At 39.6% G+C, this 24134-nt stretch overlaps 1 protein-coding gene and 1 long non-coding RNA gene across 2 annotated transcripts in view; one reads left to right on the top strand and one right to left on the bottom strand.

The window, feature by feature from the left end:
• Positions 1–24134, top strand: part of LOC146492421 (uncharacterized) — a 425011-nt gene that overhangs the window by 34790 nt on the left and 366087 nt on the right. The window lies entirely within an intron of this gene.
• nlgn4xa (neuroligin 4 X-linked a) overlaps positions 3566–24134 on the bottom strand; it is a 125300-nt gene continuing 104731 nt past the window's right edge. Inside the window, exon 6 of the mRNA XM_085151409.1 lies at positions 3566–17359. Within this exon, the coding sequence (XP_085007535.1) occupies positions 16465–17359 (895 nt within the window). The 3' untranslated portion in view covers positions 3566–16464. The remainder of the gene's footprint in view (positions 17360–24134) is intronic.

The following is a 24134-nucleotide window of genomic DNA, read 5'->3' as shown; positions in this document are numbered from 1 at the left end:
TGCAAGATCTTATCTTGTTAACAGTGTTGCATCTTCACTGCATTAGACTCTTGATACTAAATCAGACGTACTTGACTCTCCGGTGTAACTTTCAATAGGTTATCTGTACCTTAAAGCAGATAACTCATAAGCTGGAGAGGAAATGGTGCATCAATAATTTAGACGATCTTAATTTAGCTTTGAAAAATTTGAATTTCTTCCATATATCCATTCTGTTCCACTTATCCTTATTAGGGTGGGCTGGTGAAAAGTGGGGTACACCGTAGGCAGATTGCCAATCTGATGCAAGGACAGACACTATGCCAGTTCCACAGGGTTCAGTACCAGGACCAGTTCTGTTTACATTATGCATCCTTCTCCTCGGGGGTATTGGGACTACATAAGATACGTTTATTGTCATTGTAACACACAGCAAAACTGGAGGCACTGTGAACTTGGTGTATACAGACAAATGTAAGCAGTCATCCCATTTGACAGCCATTTTATTTATAAGCATCTCAGGTGTGACTATAATGAAAACGGACCCATAGTCCTCAGAGCTCTAGGTGGCTCAGCAGTGGAAATGGCACTATCCATTGATCAGTTTGGTCTGTATGCAAATTGATGGGGATCAAAGTCAGCAGGAAGTCAGGCTCTGATATGTTGTGCAGACATAGCTTACATTTTTATTGCTCTGCAATGACCAGCGATGACCAATGAGTTAAACTGCAGGAATGCCCTGAAGACATGTTTGACCAGATACTTACACTGAATAGCATCAGGTTGTCCTCAACTAACACTGTGAGGAATCTTGGAGTACTTTTGACAAGGATATGACCTGTGATGTGAATATTGATCAGATATGTAGGAGAGCTTTCTTCCATTTGTGCAATATCTCTAAAATGAGAAAAATCTCAGAGTCTCAGGGTGACGCTGAAAAACTAGTTCATGCATTTATTACTTCCAGGCTGGACGACTGCAATTCATTATTATCAGGAAGTCCTAAAAACTCCCTGAAAAGCCTTCAGCTGATCCAAAATGCTGCAGCAAGAGTCCTGACAGGGACTAGAAAGAGAGAGCATATTTCTCCTGTTTTGGCTTCCTGTTAAATCCAGAATTGAATTCAAAATCCTGCTCCTCACATACAAGGTCTTAAATAATCAGGCCCCATCTTCTCTTAATGACCTTGTAGTACCATATCACCCTATTAGAGCACTTCGCTCTCACACTGCAGGCCTACTTGTTGTTCCTAGACAAACTTTCCTCTTTAATAAATGCTCATGGCTCATGTGACCCTGAACCCTTCCTTAGTTATGCTACAATAGGCCTAGGCTGCTGGGGGCAGTTCCTTCCTCACTCACTCTCTATACATTACTTTTTTAAATCATTTCTGGCTCTTCTGCAGAGTCTGCGTCCTTTCTTCCTCCCCTCGTGGCAAATAGCTGCTCCTCCATGAGCCAGAGGCTTCTCACTGTTAAAAGGATGCATACAATTACAAATAAAATTGAATTATATACACTCTAACTCTAAGTTGCATCCATTGGAGTGTGAATGTGTGTGAATGTTAGATACAAACGTCTTGATAAATGCTCAATCAACTAGGTAAGGAAATCCCAAAAAGAGGACTGAAGAAGTCACCTGAGTGATGAAATGTTTCTCTCACCGATCAGCTGTTCGTAACACTTCCTACGTCCATCAGTGCGAACTATCACATGTCCGCCATGACCTGCCCGAAACCGGAAGTGACGTCATTTTTGTGGAAATGTACTTTTTTACCATCAGGGCTTCATGAGCCTATACTGGTGTTTTTAAAAGTTATGTTTGACTTTATGACTTTCTGTGTGGTTTCTGGGATGCTTAGGACTCATATTGCACTGCTGGAAATAGTTTATTTTGATGCATATGCTGCTTTTTTGCAAATTTGCATTATAATATTTATTTTCGTTTTTCCTGCAGTGTATAAAAATTGGTGTATTTCAAATATAAAACTATGAAGACACTCAAAATAAATTTCCTGTGGTGGGAAACTAGTTTGTGCAACTTTTTTGTATTTACAGTTTTGAGGGATAAGCCTCTTAAATTTCTCTAACTAGAAATATATGTTAAAAAAACAAAAAGGATTTTTCAATTTCTTTGTAGTTTATTGCACTTTTTGCAATTTATGTAATTACTATGCACTTAATGCAGACATATTATTAAAATTTGGGCTGTAATGGTTGTATTGATGTATAGCAACTTGAAATGCTCCCAAAAATGGCTCCACAGCATGTAAACATATAATATAAGCTCTGGCGGACTTGGTTCTATGGTCGGTCTTAAAGGGTTAATGAGACAGAGATTACTAACAGGTATGATTCAATGCAGAGGTTTATTAACACAGACTAGCCTATAATTAACTAAGACTGCTGGGTCTGTTTGCTGCAACATGATGCATAACAGTGGTGAGTATATATGCGTTTACTCTCATGTGGTAGATACAGATATACTGGCCACATGCAGGTGTTATTTTCATTCCTCTGTGTGCATTAACTGGTCTGAGGAGATGGTGAGCTGGAAATCAATTCAGTCTCTTTGGGTTGTCACCGCAGCGTATCTTTCTCCTCCTGACAGATGATCAACGTGCTCTCTTCCTTTTTTGTGTTCCCGGTCAGATTCAAAGGCTTCCTGTGGCTTCAGCACCTGGATGGTGATGTTATCCAGTTTACATCATCACTCAAACAAACAGGTCAAAGAGATTTTGTCCTCTTTAGAAGGGAAAGGCTTCATTGTGTCAGTCCAGACTGTTATAGAGTCACAATCCAGAGAAACAAGGAGCTGACCTAAAATCACTTAATTATGTTTTGTTCCCTCTGATTTTCAAACACATATTTATTGTGGATTCCCCACAGTACTTTCAGCTAACCTCTTTATCTTGCACAAAACTGTATTTTCATGCAACACTTGAAGAACACAATGTTGGTATAATTAGTTTGTTTTCAATGAAGTTTCACAATGTGAAAAACTATCAAAACACATCATATACAGATCCAACATGTTATTACAAATAATGACATTAGAGGTCATTTTTAAATCTGCAGTTTTTCAAGCGTCACTGAGCAGTCCTTACCTTTAAATCTAACCTCTCTACCATTCATCTCCACATCTAAACATCTCTACCCTGTTTTCTCTCCGTGGGAACTGTAACAGCTGGACCTTTACCCAGCAACACGATGTGTGACACACTGCATACGATCACTTTGTGTGTTTGCTCACATTTCTTCAGCTATTAAAAATCTAACATTTGAAATTACCTGCCACCAGTGTTGGGTAAGTTAGAGTAAGTTACTTTAAAAAGTAATTAATTACTAATTACTAATTACTAAGTCAATATTGTATTTAAAATACTTATCAAATTACTGTGTCAGAAAAGTAACTTAATTACTAAATAAGTAATTTAACTAAATACTTCTTAAAATCCCTAAAAACCTTGAGTGGGCAAACAATAGAAATTAAACTCTTTAAATAATAAATATTTTTTTTAAAGATGGAGACTCTACAGCAGCGGGAGCATCTCCTCCATGATGTAGCCTGCAATCATTCTTTAAGCTCACCTTCAGACGCTTTCTGTGCTGCTGAAGTAAAATCAGGTTTTGCTGCTTAGCAGCAGTTGCCGCGGTGATGGATGATGAACAAGCATCGCTCAGAAGTGTTCGTCTATGCTCGTGTCAGGCGCTTCAGTAGATTACTCGTGCTATTAACAGCAGACGATAGTTTTTACATATTACTGTAACGTTCTTGTCTGCTTGTTTCAGAAAAGTGAAGAGACGGGAGTATGTCCATTTCCTAAAACAGCCACACGCTTCAGTCCGACAGCTTCCGCTGTAGAATACGACTGTGCAGCAAACTGTCGCGCAGCTGCACTACAGCGATGTTAAAGAGCAGAGTTTACTTCTACGTTTAGAAGACAAATTATTGAAATTAAATAATGACATTCAGCTAGTTTAATTATTTTACAATGTAACACAAGTACATTGTAAGTAACTGTAATTAAAATACCTAAAAATGAACAGTAATTAGTTACTCTACTTTTTCAGTGGAAAAGTAATTTAATTACAGTAACGAGTTACTTAGTAACGCATTACACCCAACACTGCCTGCCACTTAAAAAAAACTTTACTCCTTTTGTGCTCACCGCTCTTCTCTAACAGCAGTTAGATGCTGAAGTACACAACTTACAGACTTCTGCACACATTTCAGCCACTTTAACTCCTGAGTGTAGACAAATGATACTGTTAAACTTAAAGAGCAGATGTTTGTGTTAAACTGTAAGGAGTAAAGGTACAAAGTTACAGATACCTGAAACTTCTACTTGACTAACACTCTTTTAAATTCTATTTAGGGGTCAAAGTGCAGCAGGGCCTAACAGTAATGAACTCCAGACATACATTTTTAGGTCTCATACATCTAATGAATCTTTTTTCTTCCAGGCACTGACTCAGACTGGAAAACATGCAGGATGTTCATTTAATGTAATGTGGAAACTTAACCAACAACTTCCCAGAACAGTGACAGTGTTAAAGTCAGCTAACATGACCATGGGGCGTGATGCTAAATAAAATGTTCAGTTGTAAGCTAGAAACCAGACCTTATCTACTAATATTACGCTGAACCTCACGAATGCTCTTGTGGCTGAGAGAGCAAGTCCTTGCAGTCAGATTCCAAATATGCTATTCCAGGAGAGGAGGGGACTTTCGGTCTGTTGCATCATTGTCAGTAACATGTTTTAGAAACAGAGCTTTTAAAATATGTTTTGGTAAATGTGGTTTGGTCTTGAGCTAGTCAGACTGAAGCTTTCTAGAAAACTAGAAAATTGTTCAAGCAATCTGTATAAAATTGTAGTCTGAGCTTAATTTATGTTTAAATCTGGTCAGAGAAACACTCTCGACTCTCCTCTGAGAGTCCTACATGTTTGTGCTGTAGCCGTATTGACGGGACTACATTTGTGTCTGCCATAAAGAGACAGGGAGAGATGAGAGACCTCTGTAATCCGACAGTATTAAAACAACCTGCAGGGAAGAAGGCCATGATTAAATTTATTAGTCTGAGACAGACCCTACATTTTGTGAGTAACCCAATTTTAGCTGTGTCTGCTGGGGCCAGTGAAAACACTGCTCCCTGCGCTGCTTCCATCCAGCCAGCCACCATAAATCATCTCTGCTGTTTCATCTGGCGACTGAGAGCAGGGAAAATATCATCAAACCTGACCTCCATGTCCTACATTTTATGTTTTATGTTTTCCATCAGAGGGAAACTCACTCTCTGTCTTTGTTTTCCTACACAGGGCAGCACCCTGTAATGACGAAAAGCCGGGAATAATGAACACAGACCTAAACAAGAGCATCATGTTAGATTGTCTTAGTGATAGTGTCTTAATGTATGTCTCAATGGAACGGATGCCACAGTGCTGCTGCAGTTAAAGGAACTTTTAATATTACAAGAAAGAATTCCTCAAATAGATTGAAAACAAAAAAGGTGGTGAAAACCAGAGCAAAAACAAACAAAAGATGAAGATCTGATCCAAATGGGCTTCAGAGTCGTGCTCTCCTCAAAAATAATATCAGCAAAAAACAGGACTGCTGGCAGCCTACGACTCAAATTCTGATTAATATTCTGACCATGTGAGGGAGAGAATGGATGAGAGACCCCACTCCAGCTTATTTAAATTTTTTTATTAAGCGTGCTGCTGAGCCTATGAGTGAAGCAGGAAGAGAGAAATCACATAAGAATGATAGAATAAAACAATCAATGTGCATTTGCATCCATTTGCACTAACCAGAGTGATGATTTAGCAAAGACCTTGAGCTTTTCCACTATTTTTAATGCAATTATTTACCTCTGTGAAATGCTTTAAGTGGCTCTGAAAATGTTACATTCCATTTAAAAGGGATTACTACTCTGAACAAAAGCTCCACAGTCTAATCTATCCGTCTAATTCATCCAAAGTGATTTTGTGAAATTCTTCAGAACAGAAAGTTTTCATTAATATTATTTCAAATTATGCTGAACTGTATTTTTCATTGTTGAATAAACAGTGTGTAACCCATGTGAAATACAGGGCTGCAAAATCCCTTTTTGTTATCTAAGGCTATAGCCTGTTATTGTCACAAGGGGGTGCTGTGATGCAGTCTTGTGCTCTGACGACCTTGCGTCTAGTACGCAGGAAGCATTACCTGTCTCTTCCTGTGAGATCTTCCCTCTCTGATGGTGGTCAAGTGTGTGTTGGAGTGCATGGAAAAGTATCTTGGTATGTAATGCTGCAACCCGGTTAATGAGACCAGATTGTTTTACGTATAAATGCTAATAAGCTACTTTTATTAGGCCCCAAACTCTGACCACAAAGGGAATAACGTCTGTCAAGTTATTTGTGTAGGAATATCCCGGTGAGTCACATGCCTTTTGTTAGCTACCTGTTAAGTTAGATAATGTATTTCACTAGCCTATTCAGCTCAGAAACTTTGGAAAAAAAACAATCGGGAGCTATGAGAATCTGGTGTGTTGTTTTGCTTCTCTTCTTGTTCTTTACAGGGTGTTAAAAGTGTTGAATGCTTTGAGCTAAAGATGTTTTACTGCCGATGCTAGGTGCGATGCTAGCTGCTAATAGCTGTTAGCCACCCCCCCGAAGCCATATCCCAATCGGGGAGGTATTCAAATAGAAGCACTAGCTCTGTTTATATTAGAATGGTTAGGTCTTAATAGAAGTGAGCATATTTCAAGTTTAATAGTAATGTGAGTTAAGTTACATTTGCTTGTAAGCCTTAAGGATGAATGTCACCTTCATTGCAAACGATGACTGTTTACATTACTGTTTAAGCTGCTGATGTTCTTTATTGTGATATAATTGTGATAAAATAGTTGATACTGGTACAAACAAGTTACTGTAACTCCTGTAACTTGGTAAAGCTAAAGGGAATGCCATTTGTTAATGCATTTGGAAAACAAGTTAATGAGCTCATGTTAAGAATGCAAGATGGAAAAGAAATTCAGTGTAGGGCTGGGCCATATTATACTGTTCACGGTAATACCGGTACAATGCTGGGCAACGATAAGAAAATGAAATATCGCGATAGAATATGGGTAAAACACGCATGCGCAGTGCCGAATAAGCACGGCGGTAACGGAGAATGAGAATGGGGAAAGCAGATTGTTGAGTGAAATGGATGAACCAGAATTAGTTTGTAAAAATGGTGCAACTTAACTGATTTGGTGTTTGTCCGTCAGATACACAACAAAGCACATTTTTTTTGTAGAACATGCAAGCGGGCCATCGTTATTGCCATATTTGTCGGACTAAGGTGCTCGTAAATCTGGGAGTAATCTGGGTCCTAAACTCCGTCCTTTAAGGTCCCAAAGTCAAACGAACACTGCAGCATCACTGAGAGTTAAAAACTGTCTAAATTCTTTAATCTTTAATAAAACGATCAGCATTGCTGCTTTACCAGGTGTAACTAGGATGTTTAGCATCCAGGCATCCATGAAAACAGAATTCATTACTTTTAACGGAGTTAGAAATTAGCAGGAAGTTAGCGGAAGTTAGCTCGCTAGTTTCGCTAGTTACCTAAGCATGATATAGCATGTTCTGACTGAGAGATTTCTGAAAAAAATTTAAACGTACAGCGCTGCTATCACTTCCAACATAAATGAAGACAGGAAGCTACACAGCAGTGGCTTTTGTAGGGTTACTGAAGTTGGGCTAGCTGGTATTTAATGATGTGCGACGTGATTGCTAGCAGCACAGCTATGCTAGCATAGCATAAGCACAGTGAAGCTGGAGGATGAACGCTAACACTTTTCCACTCGATAAAAGTTAACGTGAAGGTTCCTGATGGTTCGGGACAAATGCAATCGCATGGCAGGATGCTGTAAACGGACCAAACTTCAGTCAGGAGAACAACTGAGATAATCCATCCACAATACGAGGTTAGTCATTAATATACTGCAACAACATGGGAATAGAACAGCTGTGATAGAATACAGCATTAATGAATCAATGTTACAGAAGTGCAGGAAGAAAGAAGAATGAGTTGAATAAAGTTTGATTTATCTGACTGCTTTGTTGCCTTATAATCCCACCTTATGGTCCGAAAAATACATATTTTACTTTTTTATTTGGCACACTGCAGTTTAATGTAGCAAAGCACCTCTTTTTAACTTCAGTGGATATTATACATGGTTAAGCTCAGGATATGTCAGCCCATTTCTACTGGAAATGCCTTTGGTTAAACTTTCAGCAAGAAATTTGCATTTGCAATGTTAAATGTTAATATAGCTGTAATGCACATTAAAAAAAACAGCTGCTTGTTTAAGTAAAATAAATGGATGGGTTTTTTTTGCGCTAGTAAAGTTGTGGAGTTGTATTTTGTCTCACAGAAATTATATCGTCAGTTATATTGTTATCGCAAATTTTCAAATATATATCGTGATATATATTTTTGGCCATATCGCCCTGCTCTAATTCATTGTTCTGCACTGTTGGTGTAGATTGCTTTTTGAACTGATACGAAGGATTCTGGAGAGCCACTGACAGCGAGCCCAGCCCATTTGAGATCCTGGATGATTGTGAAATGGTGTGGATAGCCATGCGATCAGATTGTGGGATTTGCCTGAGAAACTGATTCAAGCCAACCTTGGATTTCAGATTAGCCCTATGCACTACTTTTCCTACCCAGATAATAGGGTCTGCACACTGACAATTCCCCTACAGTACACCTGTTTGTGTCTCAATGACTTTAAAGGACAATTCAGACTGGACAATTCAAACTTCACAACGGGAACACTTTAATCTGTTTCATTCATTCAAAAGAGCTCTGATACAATTCAGTATAAGTCTTCATTTAAGTGTCTTTATTTTATTTTATTCTGTTTTACATCTATTCACCTTTAACATGCACTATTAATGTACAATTTGGGCTATTGTGTTGTATATGTTTATGAATGGTACTGAGGCAATAAAGGTCCCAGTTATTCACTTCCAAGCCAACTCCTTTTGTGAGTCTCCAAAACAAAACCTCCTTCTGAACATAGTAAGATGTCGAGGGTCTCTATTTGAAGTGAAATTGTACTGGTCCTGAGTAGAGGCGCTGGAAGTGTTTATACAAAGTTTGTTTCATGTTGTGAAAAATACTGAGCACCATTATTAAGACTCGTCATAGATGCTCAGTTTGAGACTGTGTAAGTTAGCAAAACTGCTAACATAAAAACTGCTGTAGCACATTTGTCTATCCTAATGTGTGGTTAGAATAGAATAGAACAAAATAGAAAACCCCTTTTATTGTCATTGTACATGTACAATGAAATTATGGGTGCTCCACACCAACTGTGCAAGAATAAAATATAAATAGTAAGAGAACAGGAATAAATAACAAACAGGAGAAATACATACAATCAAGAGGAATACATATACGCTTTTGAAAAAAAAAGGTTTCAAAAGTTTCAGATTATTCAGTAAACTGGATGTGACCTTGAGGGTCTGAAAGGCTATAAATAAAATGTATTATTATGATGATTATTACCTTACTTTTCACAATAAAACAGGAAACATAATGAGACGCAGACATGACAACATGAGCTTGACAACACAGGACACCCAGACATTAAACATATGACAGACACACAGACTTAACATGACGAATCGACGAGGAACACTATACATATATACAAGGAGACTGGAGGTGAGATATGGACATAACTAAGCACAAACACAACACGATGGCTGGGGAAAGACAGGTGGAATGGGTCACAAGCGGAAAACGTGTAAAAAAGAGGAGGAGACGGAGACAAAGACATCACTGAAACACATGAAGGTCGAGGGAGACTTAAACACAGGGAGAATCTAATAAACAATGAACTATAAGGGCAACCTAGGCAAAATAGAAATGAGTTTAAGATAACTAAATGAACTTAAACATGAACCACAAACATCAAACTATAAGAAAACACTGGGTCAAACGACCCAGGATGGTGACACCTTCATCAGGGTGCAAGTCCAAGAAGTACATAGGCTAGTTTGAAAGTTTTTTTGCCTACCACCTGTTTTCCCTCATGTGTCTTCCAGTTTAGATTTTTGGATTTTGGATTGACTTTCTGCTTGCCTCGATAAAGTTTTTTATTTTTATTTATTTACTTTTTCACCACCTGAAACTCTGGTGATAACAATGAGCTGTAGTGATGTCCGATTCGTGAACGAATCGTTCAATACTCGAGAATCACTTTACTGACTCGTGAATCATGATTCACAAGCCCAACTGACTCACTGACTCATCCCTGTTGATGTTAGCAAACTAATTCCATTAGTAGAAATATATCTAGCTTATAATTAAAATTGTGTGTGTGTGGGGGGGGGACAACAGCCAGTTTCTTAACAAAAGCATTTCTAATCTGAACTGGAAGAAAAAACCCTGAGTAGAAGCTCACATCAAGGCAATAGCTCCTTGGTTCACAGTAGCATCGCTCTGCTAACATGCTAACAGCTAACATGCTAACAGCTAACATGCTAACAGCACATTTGAGCTACTCACCCCCTCCCTTCCTGTGCTGAATCGTAAGCGAATCACTCAGGACTCACTCACCCCCTCCCTCCTGGCTCACAGCTTCTTCTTCTTGGTTGGCAACCAATGTTAAGGGGCATTGCCGCCCCCTGGCTCACAGCTCAGTGGACATTTAGATGAGAAAATATATATTTGACACATTTCAGGAAAATACTAATAAAATAAAAATAAACAAAATAAATGTTTATTAAGCAATTTTGATAGGAAATTGCTTAATTTTAGAAATGTTTTTGCTCTTTTTTGCTCTATAAAATAGTTGTTTGTTTTTTTTTATAATCATTCATCTTAGCAGTGGGATTTACATGAAAAGAGAAACAAATTAAGTTTGAGTGAAAATGTAATTTTTTTGCACTCTCTGGTCAACTAACTCAGTGAATCAAATGACTCAAAAACACGATTGACTTTGGTGAGTGACTCATTAAAACTCGATTCAGTAAAAAGAATCAAATTTACCATCATTAATGAGCTGGTTAAGCTTTTCACTAGCCATCCACTCACAAAGTGCTCTGGTTTAAAAAAACACACATCAGATTAGCTTAATTGGTGATTCTAAATTGACATTAGGTGTGACTGAGTGTTAATGGTTTTCTGTCTCTGTGTGTTACACCTGCGGGGTGCACACTCCTCTTGTCCTGTGACAGGTGGAATAGGCCAGACTAATCTTAATGCTGTTGGCACGACACATTCTTCTGCCATAATGAAGCATTGTGGCAGAGGATTCGCATTCATTAATGCCAGCAGTCATTTTTAGAAATTTGAGAAGCATGCTACGGCAGAGGATTCAGCTGCATGAATCCCATGATCCTTTCTGCCATCACACTAAGTCACTCAATTACATGGACCGCAAGTGATGTAGAAAATTCTTGAAATCAGCAGCTGATGAGAAAAGAACCTGAATGTGAGCTGAGGACAATGTTCTCCAAAGTAAAAGTCGTTAAGGCGGATTTCTGCAGGTCATTTCTGCCTTCGTGGTTCCTTGCCACCTAACTGCACATATATTGATACTGAGGCTCCAGTAACCCAGGGAGGGAAATGCAATCAAGTGGCTTTACTGCTGAGTTATTTACCTGCATTTTAATTCATGTTTGAGGAGCACAGCAGAGGTTCATGCTGCACCTGGTTACACACACACACACACACACACACACACACCTCTACTTGCTCCTATTTGGTGCACTAGCGTGTCACTGTGAGGATCGATATGCCTCGGTAATGGCTGCCTGGAGAGCGGTGCGCTTGAATGACAGTTCTGGGACCGTGGCTGAGTGATGGAGCACTACTGCCAGCTTAATTAACTTTTAGTCAAGTCTCCAACAATGTTCAGCACCGCACCACCCTCTGCCGCCTCACCTCTGCAACACTCCTCTCCACCTCCACCATCCCATAAGCATAAACAATGTGCCAATTAAAAGGCTGCCTGCACATCCACACCTCTTTGTTTGACGCTCTCTAAATAAGCATTCATCTTCGTATCTATCAGACTTGTTTATTGGATCATACTTTATTGCTCAAACAGTTTTGCTTCTATAAAATGAATTTTACATGGCAGCCTTTACTTACTGTGGAGCTTTGTATGGAGACGTTTACTGCATTTCAGTAACTGCACATTACTAAAGAATTCAATTTTCCCCCTGTCAATCCACATTTAACTCAAAACCTAATTTGCTTGCCTTGTTGTAAGGAGGATCAATAGGTTGAATAGTGAAAGTGGTGCTGTTGGGTGAGGGGGGAATTCAAGAAAGCGTTACTGAATGGTTTACGTCTGCATGCACATGTCAGGGAAGGGCACACACGCTCCACACCTCCACAAACACACCTCCACAAACACACATCTACAATGTGTAGATTTTTTCCCTGAGGGAGCACAACAGCAACCCACAAAAGTACGAGAATCCAGCTTAGCTAGCAGAGACCAAACTGTTTGCAGATGCAAGTCAGTGTTTCAAAAGTTCCAAGCGTTAAACAGCCAGCATTGATTTATTCTAACTCAGTAAGCAGCATAGAGCTACAATGCAACAGGAGTCAGTCTACAGGTTTGCAGCATTTCACATTGTGTGTTAAAGGAAAGGTGTAATGCAAACCTTCAGCCTGAACAATACATTGGCTTCTATAATCAAATTAATTACACAACTGATAGTGTAATCCTGAAACTGTGAAACATCTAAATGACAGTCGGGAGAACAACAATGCAGAGGTCAGGAGGAATTATGAGGCGTAGTGACGTGCATTTGGAGCCGAAAATGGCTGACACTGCCCTCACAACTATGCTCTGTGAACCTCAAACTTTGCCAGGATCAACTTCCTAATTTTTCCTTATTTGGTTGATCAAGTGCTTAAACATGCTGCCTGGAAGACATGAAAATGAAACATGAGTCAAAGTATTTCATGTGTTGGGCACAGACTGGGAACTTCAGTTTAATTCAGTTCAGTTTCATTTAAATCAAGTCCCCTCAAGGCGCTTTATATTGTAAAGGCCCTAAAATTGTATATAGAAAAGCCCAACAGTTAGACAACCACCTATCAGCAAACATAGGTGACAGTGGGAAGGAAAAACTCCCTTTTGACAGGAAGAACCGGCAGAACTAGACTCAGGTTGGAGCAACCTTTTGCTATGTGAGCGGTTGGGAAAAAGGAGAGCTAAAGGAAAATGAGGAATGCTTCCATTTTCTGTTTACAGCAGTAAAAACCCACTTTGTGTTTCTGTTTTCCTAGAAGAGTGTCCCGCTTACCAGTGCGCTTGTTTTAGGTTTATCTGGAACTAAATATACCAGGAGTGTTTTTCCCTTTTGAAACACATTTCACTGGCTGTAGGAGAGCTGAGTCATCACCCTGCGCCAGTGTTCCCACTAGATCACACAGAGACAGACTGTGCTAACAACGTGGTCACGTGTGATCACCTTCAGGCTTGTGTTCAATAGTGGCTCCATAATAACTTATTAATAACTTTATCTGACTGGCTGACTGACAATGACTGAGTGATGTAGTAATAGTAACTATTGTGCTTTAACTTCAACTAAAATGCCACCGCTTTCAATTACTGCAAAATAATTTAAAAAATATTTTCTGTTAATCAAGAGTAAAAATGATCTAATGACGTAATACAGAAAAAATACATAAAATTACATATAAATACTTTTAACACTTTCACTGAAGGACTTTTAGCTTGGTTTCTTAGTACTTTTACTTAAGTAAATAGTTATTATTCTACTAAATAGTTTTTCTACTGCTGGTTACTGTTGTGTCATCTGAGATTATACTGGTATAAATGGTTTTATTGGAAGAGTGCCACGCCCTTTGTAAGCGTGTATGCCAGGATGGAGTGGGCTGCTCTCATCCATTGACAGATACTAATTTCCTAGTCTGGCATCAACTCTTTGCTTTATGGACCATCCTGTTATCCTTCTACCTCAGTTTGACATCTTGCATTGATTTCACTCCTCACGTGTAGACTCCAGTGGTGTCCTCATGATTGTCCACAGGGTAATCTAAGGTGAATTTACCTGATGAGTGTCACAGTGGAAACAGGACACTGACAGTAGCACAGTCAGTTCCACACACCAAACGTGTACGTATGGATGGAAATGTTGGTTTCCAGTTTTGCACAACCCCTTATTTCCCCTTGAAGAACACACATTTCATTTGATACTTAAAGCCTCAATAATTATGTCAATGAAACAAAAAAGCTTCAAATATACTGGAACTCTATTCTTGTGTGTGTTTGTGTCGCCTTTGTTTTTTTTATTGTGAAATTTGTGTTATTATTATTTTCACCCTATAACTTATAGAAGGGTTAGGGATTTTTTTTACACGTGTTTTTACACATTTTTTTTCTCTACTTCATCAAGTATTTTTTTTCAGACTTTTGTTGTATGACTGTTGTATGATTTACATTTTAACTACTGATTGTATCTGTTTTGATTTTATATACTGTTTTGTTTGTTTGTTTGTTTGTTTGCTTGTTTTAATCAATTTTAAATCCTGCTTTTTATTTGTTTTTGTTTCTAATGTCTCTGTAAAGCACTTTGAATCACTTTGTTGTTGAATTGTGCTATACAAATAAACTTGCCTATGACAGTGGAATCACAACAAAATCACTGTTTTTACTGTGATAAAAATGACTAGTTAAGCTGACAGAGTAATTTCTGAATGTTTTAATAAATCAAAGTGTTTGTTACTAAATAAAACACAGATGAAGAACGTGAGCGTGACATTGTAACAAGATGAACATTTTAAAGAATTCTACTTAAAACAACATGAAAGACTTACCTTTGCAACATCCTTGTTTCAGATAAAGTTTGAGTTCTTGCTGTGAACTGTTTTTTTATTATCAGGGTGGCTGTGGCACAATAAACCCAGATAAACTTCTAATCCAGCAACTCTCGTGTGTAAGTTTATTTCTATAAAATATAAATTGCTGTAGAAATATGTGTGCAAAGGTGAATGTGACTTTGTAGGAGTGAAAACGCTTTGACGTGTGCTCCTTTGTCCAGTGGCAATACTCTCCAATTAAACACACACCAGACAAATAATCCGATCAGACCTTGAACCATGTTTCTTTTCTATCTCTCGCCCATTTTTTTATTTAGAAAATACTGTGATATTTTATTAAAAATGTTGCAGAAAAACTTTATACAAGTGTCCAGAAATATGCGTAGTATTACCGAAGGCAAAACTGCAAATAAATACAAGACTAACTACTAAAGAAGGACTTTTCAACTCTATATTAAAACCCTCGTTATCTCGACTGGTTTATAGACCAAATGAATATATATTTAATAGAATTTACAAATGTAGCTTAAAATCATCTGCCTCTTTTTTCATAGTAGGATGCAAAATGGAAAGAGAGTTATGACTACTCGTGTTGTAATTTCATAATAATTAGCATCATTAATATTTACACTCATTCACTTTTTTGTAACCCAAAATATCACAATCCTGGCACAATACTTTACATATTGCTAGCATATGACAATTTAAAATATCTAACATATATTCCTTTACAAACATATCCAACTAATATTAATACAAAAAAATCACTGCCTTTTTATTTCTAAATAATACATTGCTGGTCACATCGTAAGCACAGGCAGTGCTGAGATTGCGAGACAGAAAACTGCTGGAAGCATAACAGGGTGATGGGAGTGAGTCAGTCCATACTGTCAGACAGCAGACGTCTGAATGCAAAGTAAAGCTCGTTCTGGACATGCAGTATCTAAAACGTGGACACGAAGCAATGCACGAGACAGTACTGTATGTGGTGACCTGCAAACCCGCAGTGTGCAACTCTCCGAGCGTGGGATTGTGATCGCAATTTGGTCATTGTGCGAAAACGAATGAAACACAAGTGGTAACAGGAAGAAAGAATGACAGATGTTCAGGTATATTTACACAAACCTCAACAGAAAGCACGAGCAAAATAAAATAAAAACAATAGTTTCAGGAGCAATTTTAATATTGTTTTTCTTCTTTAAAACTTTTTGTATTTCCACTCATGTCAATATACCTTTTTTTGTGTTCTTTTTATACAAAGTTTTCATAAATACATTTCATGTGCCCAAGTCAGGTGCATGGAGGAAAAGATGTTCCATTGTTGCTTTTCACCAACTCTTGTCTTTGTCAACATAGAAACTGTTGTTTTTGTGTCATGAGATTATATAACAGTCATCCACTGGTTGTCTTGGTAACGCTCCTCGAAAACCTTCGTGACAATTTGCTCCAAACAGAGTTATTACTGTAATAACATTCATTTTGAATAGTTTTGTGAGTTTATCGTCGACTTATATTGTATATACGTTTCAAGAAGGCTTGGTAGCAAAATAACATCTGCTGAATAACTTATATTCTCCTCGTGTGGGTGGTTGTTAATCCAGAGGGAACCTGGCACAGTCCCGTCCCAGCTGAGCTATACCCGCGTGGTGGAGTGGCCGTGGGGCAAGTTGGTACTGTTCTGGCTGCCACCAAACGTGTTGAAATTGTGCAGAGGCTGCATGCCAGCCAGGGAATTGGGGATCATGGTGATGGTGCTGGGAGTCATCAGCGGTATATCGTCAGGTGACCTGCGGAGAGTCAGAGTGTAGTCCGGTGGGCAGGTGAGCCGCAGCGTGTCGTGGGCCTGAAGCGAGTCGCACTCGTGGTGGTGCTCGTGTTCCAGCTGTTGCTGCTTCATCTGTAGAGACATCAGTTCCTCGCTCTGCAGATGGGCTACGTCGTTGGCAGTAGATGGAGTATTGGTTGGAGCGGAGTTGCGCTGCGGGGTGGGGACGCGCTGGTTGGACTCATGGCGACGTTTGTCTTTCTTGTAGTAGAGCGCAGCGAAGGCGAGGATGTTCAGAAATAGCAGCGATGCTCCCACGGCGATCGTGACGCTGAGCTCAGTGGAATAGTCCCGTTTGGTTTCAATCACCACGGTTGACTCATCGGTCAGGTCGCCGCTCTTGCGCTGGTTGGTTGTTTGCTTGGTGTTGGCAGAAGGGACTCCCGGGTGGCGTGTGGTGGAGGGCCAGTTGTTTTTACCCGGGAACCGTTTGGTATAAGGATACGGTGTAGTGTCCTGTGGAGGTATCTTAGTAGTAGTGGATACATACTGAAAAAATTCATTAATGTTGTGAAGGTGCGGAACCAGTTCGAGCCAGAATGCAACCTTGGTAGCTCGGTAGTGGTCTCGGACTCGAGGTTTGAGGCCAATGTGAAGGTAGAGCTGGTCCTTGGGGTTGTACTTTGTCCACGCTACCTCCTCGAAGCGGTTCGGCTTTGTGTGGATGAATTTGGTGTCCTGTGGAACTGGCTGATTTGGATCCCTGGAAGAGAAAAGCAGAAGAGATAAAACCCTTTTCAATCAACATGCCAAGGATTTCTGGACAGCTGATTATTACTACATTACTGTGTTTCTAATTCATTTTGACAAAGGAAATATACAGCTGTATATCTCATTCATTACCAATTAAAACACAGTGAACACAAAGTAACAAAGCAGGTTTTCTGACTTTGAATTAGCTCTTCCTCAAATAGTTTTAAAGTGATGTGATTATACAATTCAACAATGTCCATTAGATTCAGTTAGCACGGATTCGTGACACTTCCAGATGAGTCATTAGCCCCAAACATCAGTCTTTCATCTGTTTTCATCTGTTTGCTCCTTCTTTCCAAAGCTAATGTGTTCGGAGGTGACTCTGAATTTGAATGCACAAGCTGACAAAGTCTTTTGTGTCCTTGTACACCAATGACACGTTTCCAGGTCTGTTGTCACATTTTCTTAATATTCAGTGTTACTCAGCGCACCTTTTGATAGCTTGAGAACGAGCTACCTCTCCAGTGACTTTGTGAGAATGATTTCATTAACTTTGAAGGATTGTGGGGGAGTGAAAGCTATACAACAACCTTGGAGCTGACACGCAGATTGTGGGTTGTTGTCTATCTCAGGACTCAAGAGGAACAGTTCACACAAGAAGCACTGTTTGTGACGTATTCTGTGATTACAGACAGATGTGTTGTGTACAGTCTGAATGAATGTGTTAGAAAATATCCGGTCTCTTGACTTTCTGTTCAGTGCTTGGTGATTTTCAGTGCCTCGAATCCTTAGAATCAGTTTCTTTTAAAAGTAGTATTATTACTGTGAATCTTTCAACACTTAAGTGAAGCCTGAACTGAAACATAGCCAGAGTGTAGTACTGCATATTGCTCTTTATGCACTGCTGCCCTCTCAAACTGACAAAAATGCAAATTTCACTTAATAGTTATGAAAGACGTTTTTAATGCTATTAAGGCCAAGTTTAGCCTGAGAGCATATGTATAATTCCTACTGTCAGCAATTAAAGATTGTATTTTACGGGGAAATGTTCATGATTAGCTCGTTGTGCGTGTGTGTGAGAGATGGTGCATTCAAATCCAGGACCTTTTTGCTGTGAGGCAACAGTACTTATTGTAATTATTATTATTACTACAGAACTGCTTCCCCATGTTATTCCACATATCCAGAGCTGAGTCACAGGAGAAGCAGCCTAAGGAGAGAAGCCCAGACCTCCCTCTTCCTAGCAGCCTCCTCCAGCTTTTCCGGTGGAACACCAAGGCGTTCCCAGGCCAGCCGAGAGATAATATAATATAATATAATCTCTCCAGCACGTCTTGTGTCTGCCCCAGGGCCTCCTTCCGATGGGACATGCCCGGAACACCTCACCCAGGAGGCGTCCTCGTCAGATGCTCAAACCACCTAAACTGACTCCTTTCAATGTGACTCTACTCTGAGCCCCTCCCAGATGGCCGAGCTCGTCACTCTCTAAGGGAGAGGCCAGCCAACCTTTGGAGAAAGCTCATGTATGCCGCCTGTATCTGCGATCTCGTTCTTACAGTCACTACCCAAAGCTCGTAACCAGAAACGCAGATGAACTGTTAAATCGAGAGCTTCACTTTTACTCCCAGCTCTCTCTTCACCACAAAGCACTGGTGACTGATGACTTAAATCTACTGCCGAGTCTGTTTATTGGTGTTTATTATTCTTAACCCTTTAAGACCTGCCATAGAACCAAGTCCGCCACTGCAGGAAAAACGAAAATAAATATTATAGTGCAAATTTGCAAAAAAGCAGCATATGCATCAAAATAAACTATTTCCAGCAGTGCAATATGAGTCCTAAGCATCCCAGAAACCACACAGAAAGTCATAAAGTCAAACATAACTTTTAAAAACACCAGTATAGGCTCATGAGGCCCTGATGGTAAAAAAAACAAAATTTCCTCAAAATGACGTCACTTTGGGCAGGTCATGGCGGACATGCGATAGTTCGCACTGACGTCTAATCCAATGTAGGAAGTGTTACGAACAGCTGATTGGATCGGCAAAGCATGTTTCTGGAATATTATGTTTGTGTTGCTGCAAGCGCTTTTTATGCAGTTTTTGCAAAGCTACATGTGGAAGGAAACTGTGACCGAGGACAAGCTGATGGCATAAGATGTAAGTACAACTCCTCCGGTTTCATATGCAAAAAAAATTATTGCGCTAGCTCACGTGGTTGCAGTGCTACCGGGATTTAAAAGTAGTTACACAAAACAGAGCGTGCTGCTCCGACCGGCTTTAAAGGGTTAAAGTGTCTTATCTGGGCTCGAAACATGACCTTGTCCAATGAAATAAAGTCTTAAGGGAGAAAAAGCTGACCGAAGAGTTCTCCAATCACAGTTCTCGATATGTTATTCCATATATTATCAGAAAACTCACACACCTACACACACACACTTGTACGTGTACCTTTATATATATCAGAATATATAAGGAGCTTAGTAAAACTGGCTAGATATTGGAGAACTGGAGAATCAAACTACATTATAATGTTATATTGTTATTAAATTGCTGGTCTTTAAGGTTAAGAAGATGTATTCATTTTGTAATCCTTTAAATGTTTATTAAACCTGTTTTTTGTAAGCTATAGCTCAGAGCAGGTCATCTGCTAATTGGAAGCTTGGTGCTTTGATTCCTCCAGTCTGAATACCAAATATGCTAATGAATGAATGCCATTTACCATTTTACTCTATGTGATTGTATTTTTTCCATAGTATTTACACAGCAGCAAAAAAATAAATATACCACTGTAATGTATTGCTATATACCAAATAAATAAACAGCTAAACAAATACATTAGTGTAGACATTTATGGGATGGAAATTGTATTTACTAATGTTTCACATGTCTGGTATACAGAACTCAAAGCCACAGCTTATGCTGTACTACCCTGAGCTTGTCTGGCCTTGGAGGCTTTGCAGGTTGGGTAAAACTCAAATAGCCTTATTTTGAGATTAGCAGATGCCGTATGTAATCAAGGCACTGCACTGCAATGGTTTGAATCTATCTAACAGATTTGTTCATGTAAATGAGGAGTTCTCTTCACACAGGTCTAATTGTGGTGTTACAGGGTTTGCTTAGGCAGCATTATTAGAAGGCATAGCAAATTCAGATAAAACTCTGGATGGCATTACTTTGGACTTCAACGGACATTTTAAACAAATGTCGGACTGCTTTCTTGCATTTGTGTAATAGCTCTAAAATCAGAAGCATCTTTTCTCAGGTGCTGCATAGAAAACAACATTATGCATTTCTTCTGGGCTGGACTACTGTATTTATTATCAGGAATGCTAAAATGCTGCAGCATTTTGGATCAACTAGAAAGAGAGAGCAGATTTTGCCCATATTGGCTTGAATGTTCTTGAATAATCAGGGCCCAGCTTATCTTAAAGCCTTCAGGTGGTAAGTGTTGGATGGATGGATGGATGGACGTGTTCATCCATTCTCTTCCACTTAGCCCTTTCAGGGTCACGGTGGGGGTGGAGCCTATCCCAGCTGTCCTTAGGGTAAGAGGCAGGTTACACCCTGAACAGGTCATCAGTCAGTCGCTGGGCTAACACAGAGACAAACAACCATTCACACTCAGATTGACGCCTATGGGAATTTAAAGTTACCAGTTAACCTAACCCCACTATCTGCATGTCTTTGGACTGTGGGAGGAAGCCGGAGTACCCGGAGAGAACCCACAGAAACACAGGGAGAACATGCAAACGCCACACAAAAAGGACCAGACCAGGCGGTGGAATCAAACTGCTGTGAGGCAACAGTGCTAACCACCATGCTGCGGCAGGCCCTAACTATATGCTTTAGCAAAAAGGAAAGTTTGAAGCCTAATCTTGAAAGTAGAGATAGTGTCTGTCTCCTGAATCCAAACTGGAAGCTGGTTCCACAGAAGAGGGGCCTGAAAACTGAAGGCTCTGCCTCCCGTTCTACTTTTAAATCCTCCCCAAGTCTAATTCTGACAGAGGTTTCTTCCTGTTGTTAGGGAGTTTTTCTTTTCAGCTGTCACCAAATGCTTACTCTGTATTATTGTAGAGTCTTTAGTTTAAAATAGAAAAATGACTTGATGTGTCCAGTTTAGCAATAATTTAGAAATAAAACACACACAAAATGAGACCCCAGCTGACAAAAAGGCTCAAAACCAGAACTTTCTTGCTATGTAGCCAGCACAACGCCACCCTCGCTTTCTGAACGTCTTCAAGAACTTTCACAAAAATGAAGACTGCAGTTGTATGTATCTGCTAAGCAGTCTGCATTGTACTTACATCCATATCTGTCCAGACCTATTCAAATATTTGTTCACCACCTTCTGTTATTCAATTCAATTCAATTCAATTTTATTTATATAGCGCCAAATCACAACAAAAGTCGCCTCAAGGCGCTTCATAGATACAGAGAAAAACTCAACAATCATATGACCCCCTATGAGCAAGCACTTTGGCGACAGTGGGAAGGAAAAACTCCCTTTTAACAGGAAGAAACCTCCAGCAGAACCAGGTTCAGGGAGGGGCGGGGCCATCTGCTGTGATTGGTTGGGGTGAGAGAAGGAAGACAGGATAAAGACATGCTGTGGAAGAGAGACAGAGGTTAATAACAGATATGATTCAATACAGAGAGGTCTGTTAACACATAGTGAGTGAAGAAGGTGACTGGAAAGGAAAAACTCAATGCATCATGGGAATCCCCCGGCAGCCTACGTCTATTGCAGCATAACTAAGGGAGGATTCAGGGTCACCTGGTCCAGCCCTAACTATATGCTTTAGCAAAAAGGAAAGTTTGAAGCCTAATCTTAAAAGTAGAGATAGTGTCTGTCTCCTGAATCCAAACTGGAAGCTGGTTCCACAGAAGAGGGGCCTGAAAACTGAAGGCTCTTCCTCCCATTCTACTTGTAAATACTCTAGGAACAACAAGTAGGCCTGCAGAGCGAGAGCGAAGTGCTCTAATAGGGTGATATGGTACTACAAGGTCATTAAGATAAGATGGGGCCTGATTATTTAAGACCTTGTATGTGAGGAGCAGGATTTTGAATTCAATTCTGGATTTAACAGGAAGCCAAAACAGGAGAAATCTGCTCTCTTTCTAGTCCCTGTCAGGACTCTTGCTGCAGCATTTTGAATAACAGAGCTGAATTACAGCAGGTTTTCTACCTTGTGTGGAGGACATGAATTTGTATTGAATCTCTTACCTTTGAGCGAGTGAGTGCCACATTTGAAAAACCTCCTATAAAATGTTAAGGAGAGATATCATTTGGGCATGGATGGGTGTCTGATTATGTAAACCCACGTTTCATGTCAAGTAAGGAAAAAAAGTCTGGAATCCAGATACACACAGAAAACAAACCGAACCAACAACAACCCGACCCCAGCATCAGTGGCATTCATACCTAAACACTTCCCAGTATTAATGCTTTCGATATTCTAACAGCTAATGTAGGCCATAGAGAATATTTCTGTAGAGTTTCCAGTTCAAAGACATGAGTGTAATATGTTCCCAGCACCACCTGTGCCATTTCATAAATTTGTCCTCTCATTAAAAAGGTTGATCACAGCAACGCTGCGAGGCTCGCCCTCCAACTGGTGCTTACATATGGACTCATACATTAGGTGTTGCTAGCAGGTGGCGAGGTTTCACTTAAGGCCTGTCATCTCAGCACTAACATATGCTGGAACAATATGCCACCCCCATCAGCTTTAAGAAATGTCAATGTTTGAGGTCCTCCGTGCTTATTGAACAGCAAAATATATACTCCTCTTCCATGTTTCCATCAAGCATCCCATCTGTTGGAAACAGCGACTCTTGCTGTACGTTGGAATCCTAAATCTGTGTTCCTGTCCATAAAGCAGATGTTTTATAATTCACAGCTGCAATGCAATGTCACTACAGAGGTGCAACAGATACTTTCAGTGTTACTTTGTCCCAGCTTAAAATATCTATGAATAAAGTAGTATATTAAAAAATATAAAAAGATGTATAGTTTCAATCCTGTTTTAATCTGAGTTACAGTGATGGGAAGGAGGTAGAGGCCAAATACTTTGGGAGAGGTGAATCAGCAAATGATGATCTTATGAAGTGAACACGGTCTAAAACATTACTTAAGATTGCAGTTGCAATGCAGCTTTTATGATATCACTTCATGAAAAATGGGAAATATATGGCACTCATAAAACTCATAAAAGACAAAGAGAGGAAGCATTTAAAGCAGTGAAGGCTGACATACTGCTGATTCTTCCACTTTCTAAATCAGTTGTGGAGAGTTCAATATTAAAATCGCTCTAGGACTGAACAGAGAGAGACTCAACTTTTGTTCGTCTGCCTGAAAAACATTCGCTGTTTCCAAGGGAAGGTGCTCTGATGCTGCGAAAAGACTGTTTTCAGTCCAGTCAGCAGCAACACAGATGTAATGGGCCTGTAATCACGTTTCTCCTTTCCCTACATGTATGTCTGTGAAGATTCTCAGTCATCCAGGTCATCGTGCCGCCACCATCTTTGAACAGAGGGCGGAGCTTTCGACTAGGGATGCACCGATACCGATACTGGTATCGGGTATCGGGGCCGATACTGTAAAATGTGTGCGTACTCATACTCGTAAAAGTTAACCGATACCATGAACCGATACCAACTTATTTCATTAATCAGAGGGTGGCTTGTCATTTCTGTTGTAGTTTTTTAGATTGGCCACTAGGGGGCCAATTATTATTTTATTTATTATTTATTTTATATTTTTTTATATTTTATTATTTATAT

Source organism: Neolamprologus multifasciatus, chromosome 23 (assembly GCF_963576455.1).
Source record: "Neolamprologus multifasciatus chromosome 23, fNeoMul1.2, whole genome shotgun sequence".
Lineage (NCBI taxonomy): Eukaryota > Metazoa > Chordata > Actinopteri > Cichliformes > Cichlidae > Neolamprologus > Neolamprologus multifasciatus.
Note: the sequence above shows the minus strand (reverse complement) of the source record. Positions and strands in the feature narration are given on the sequence as shown.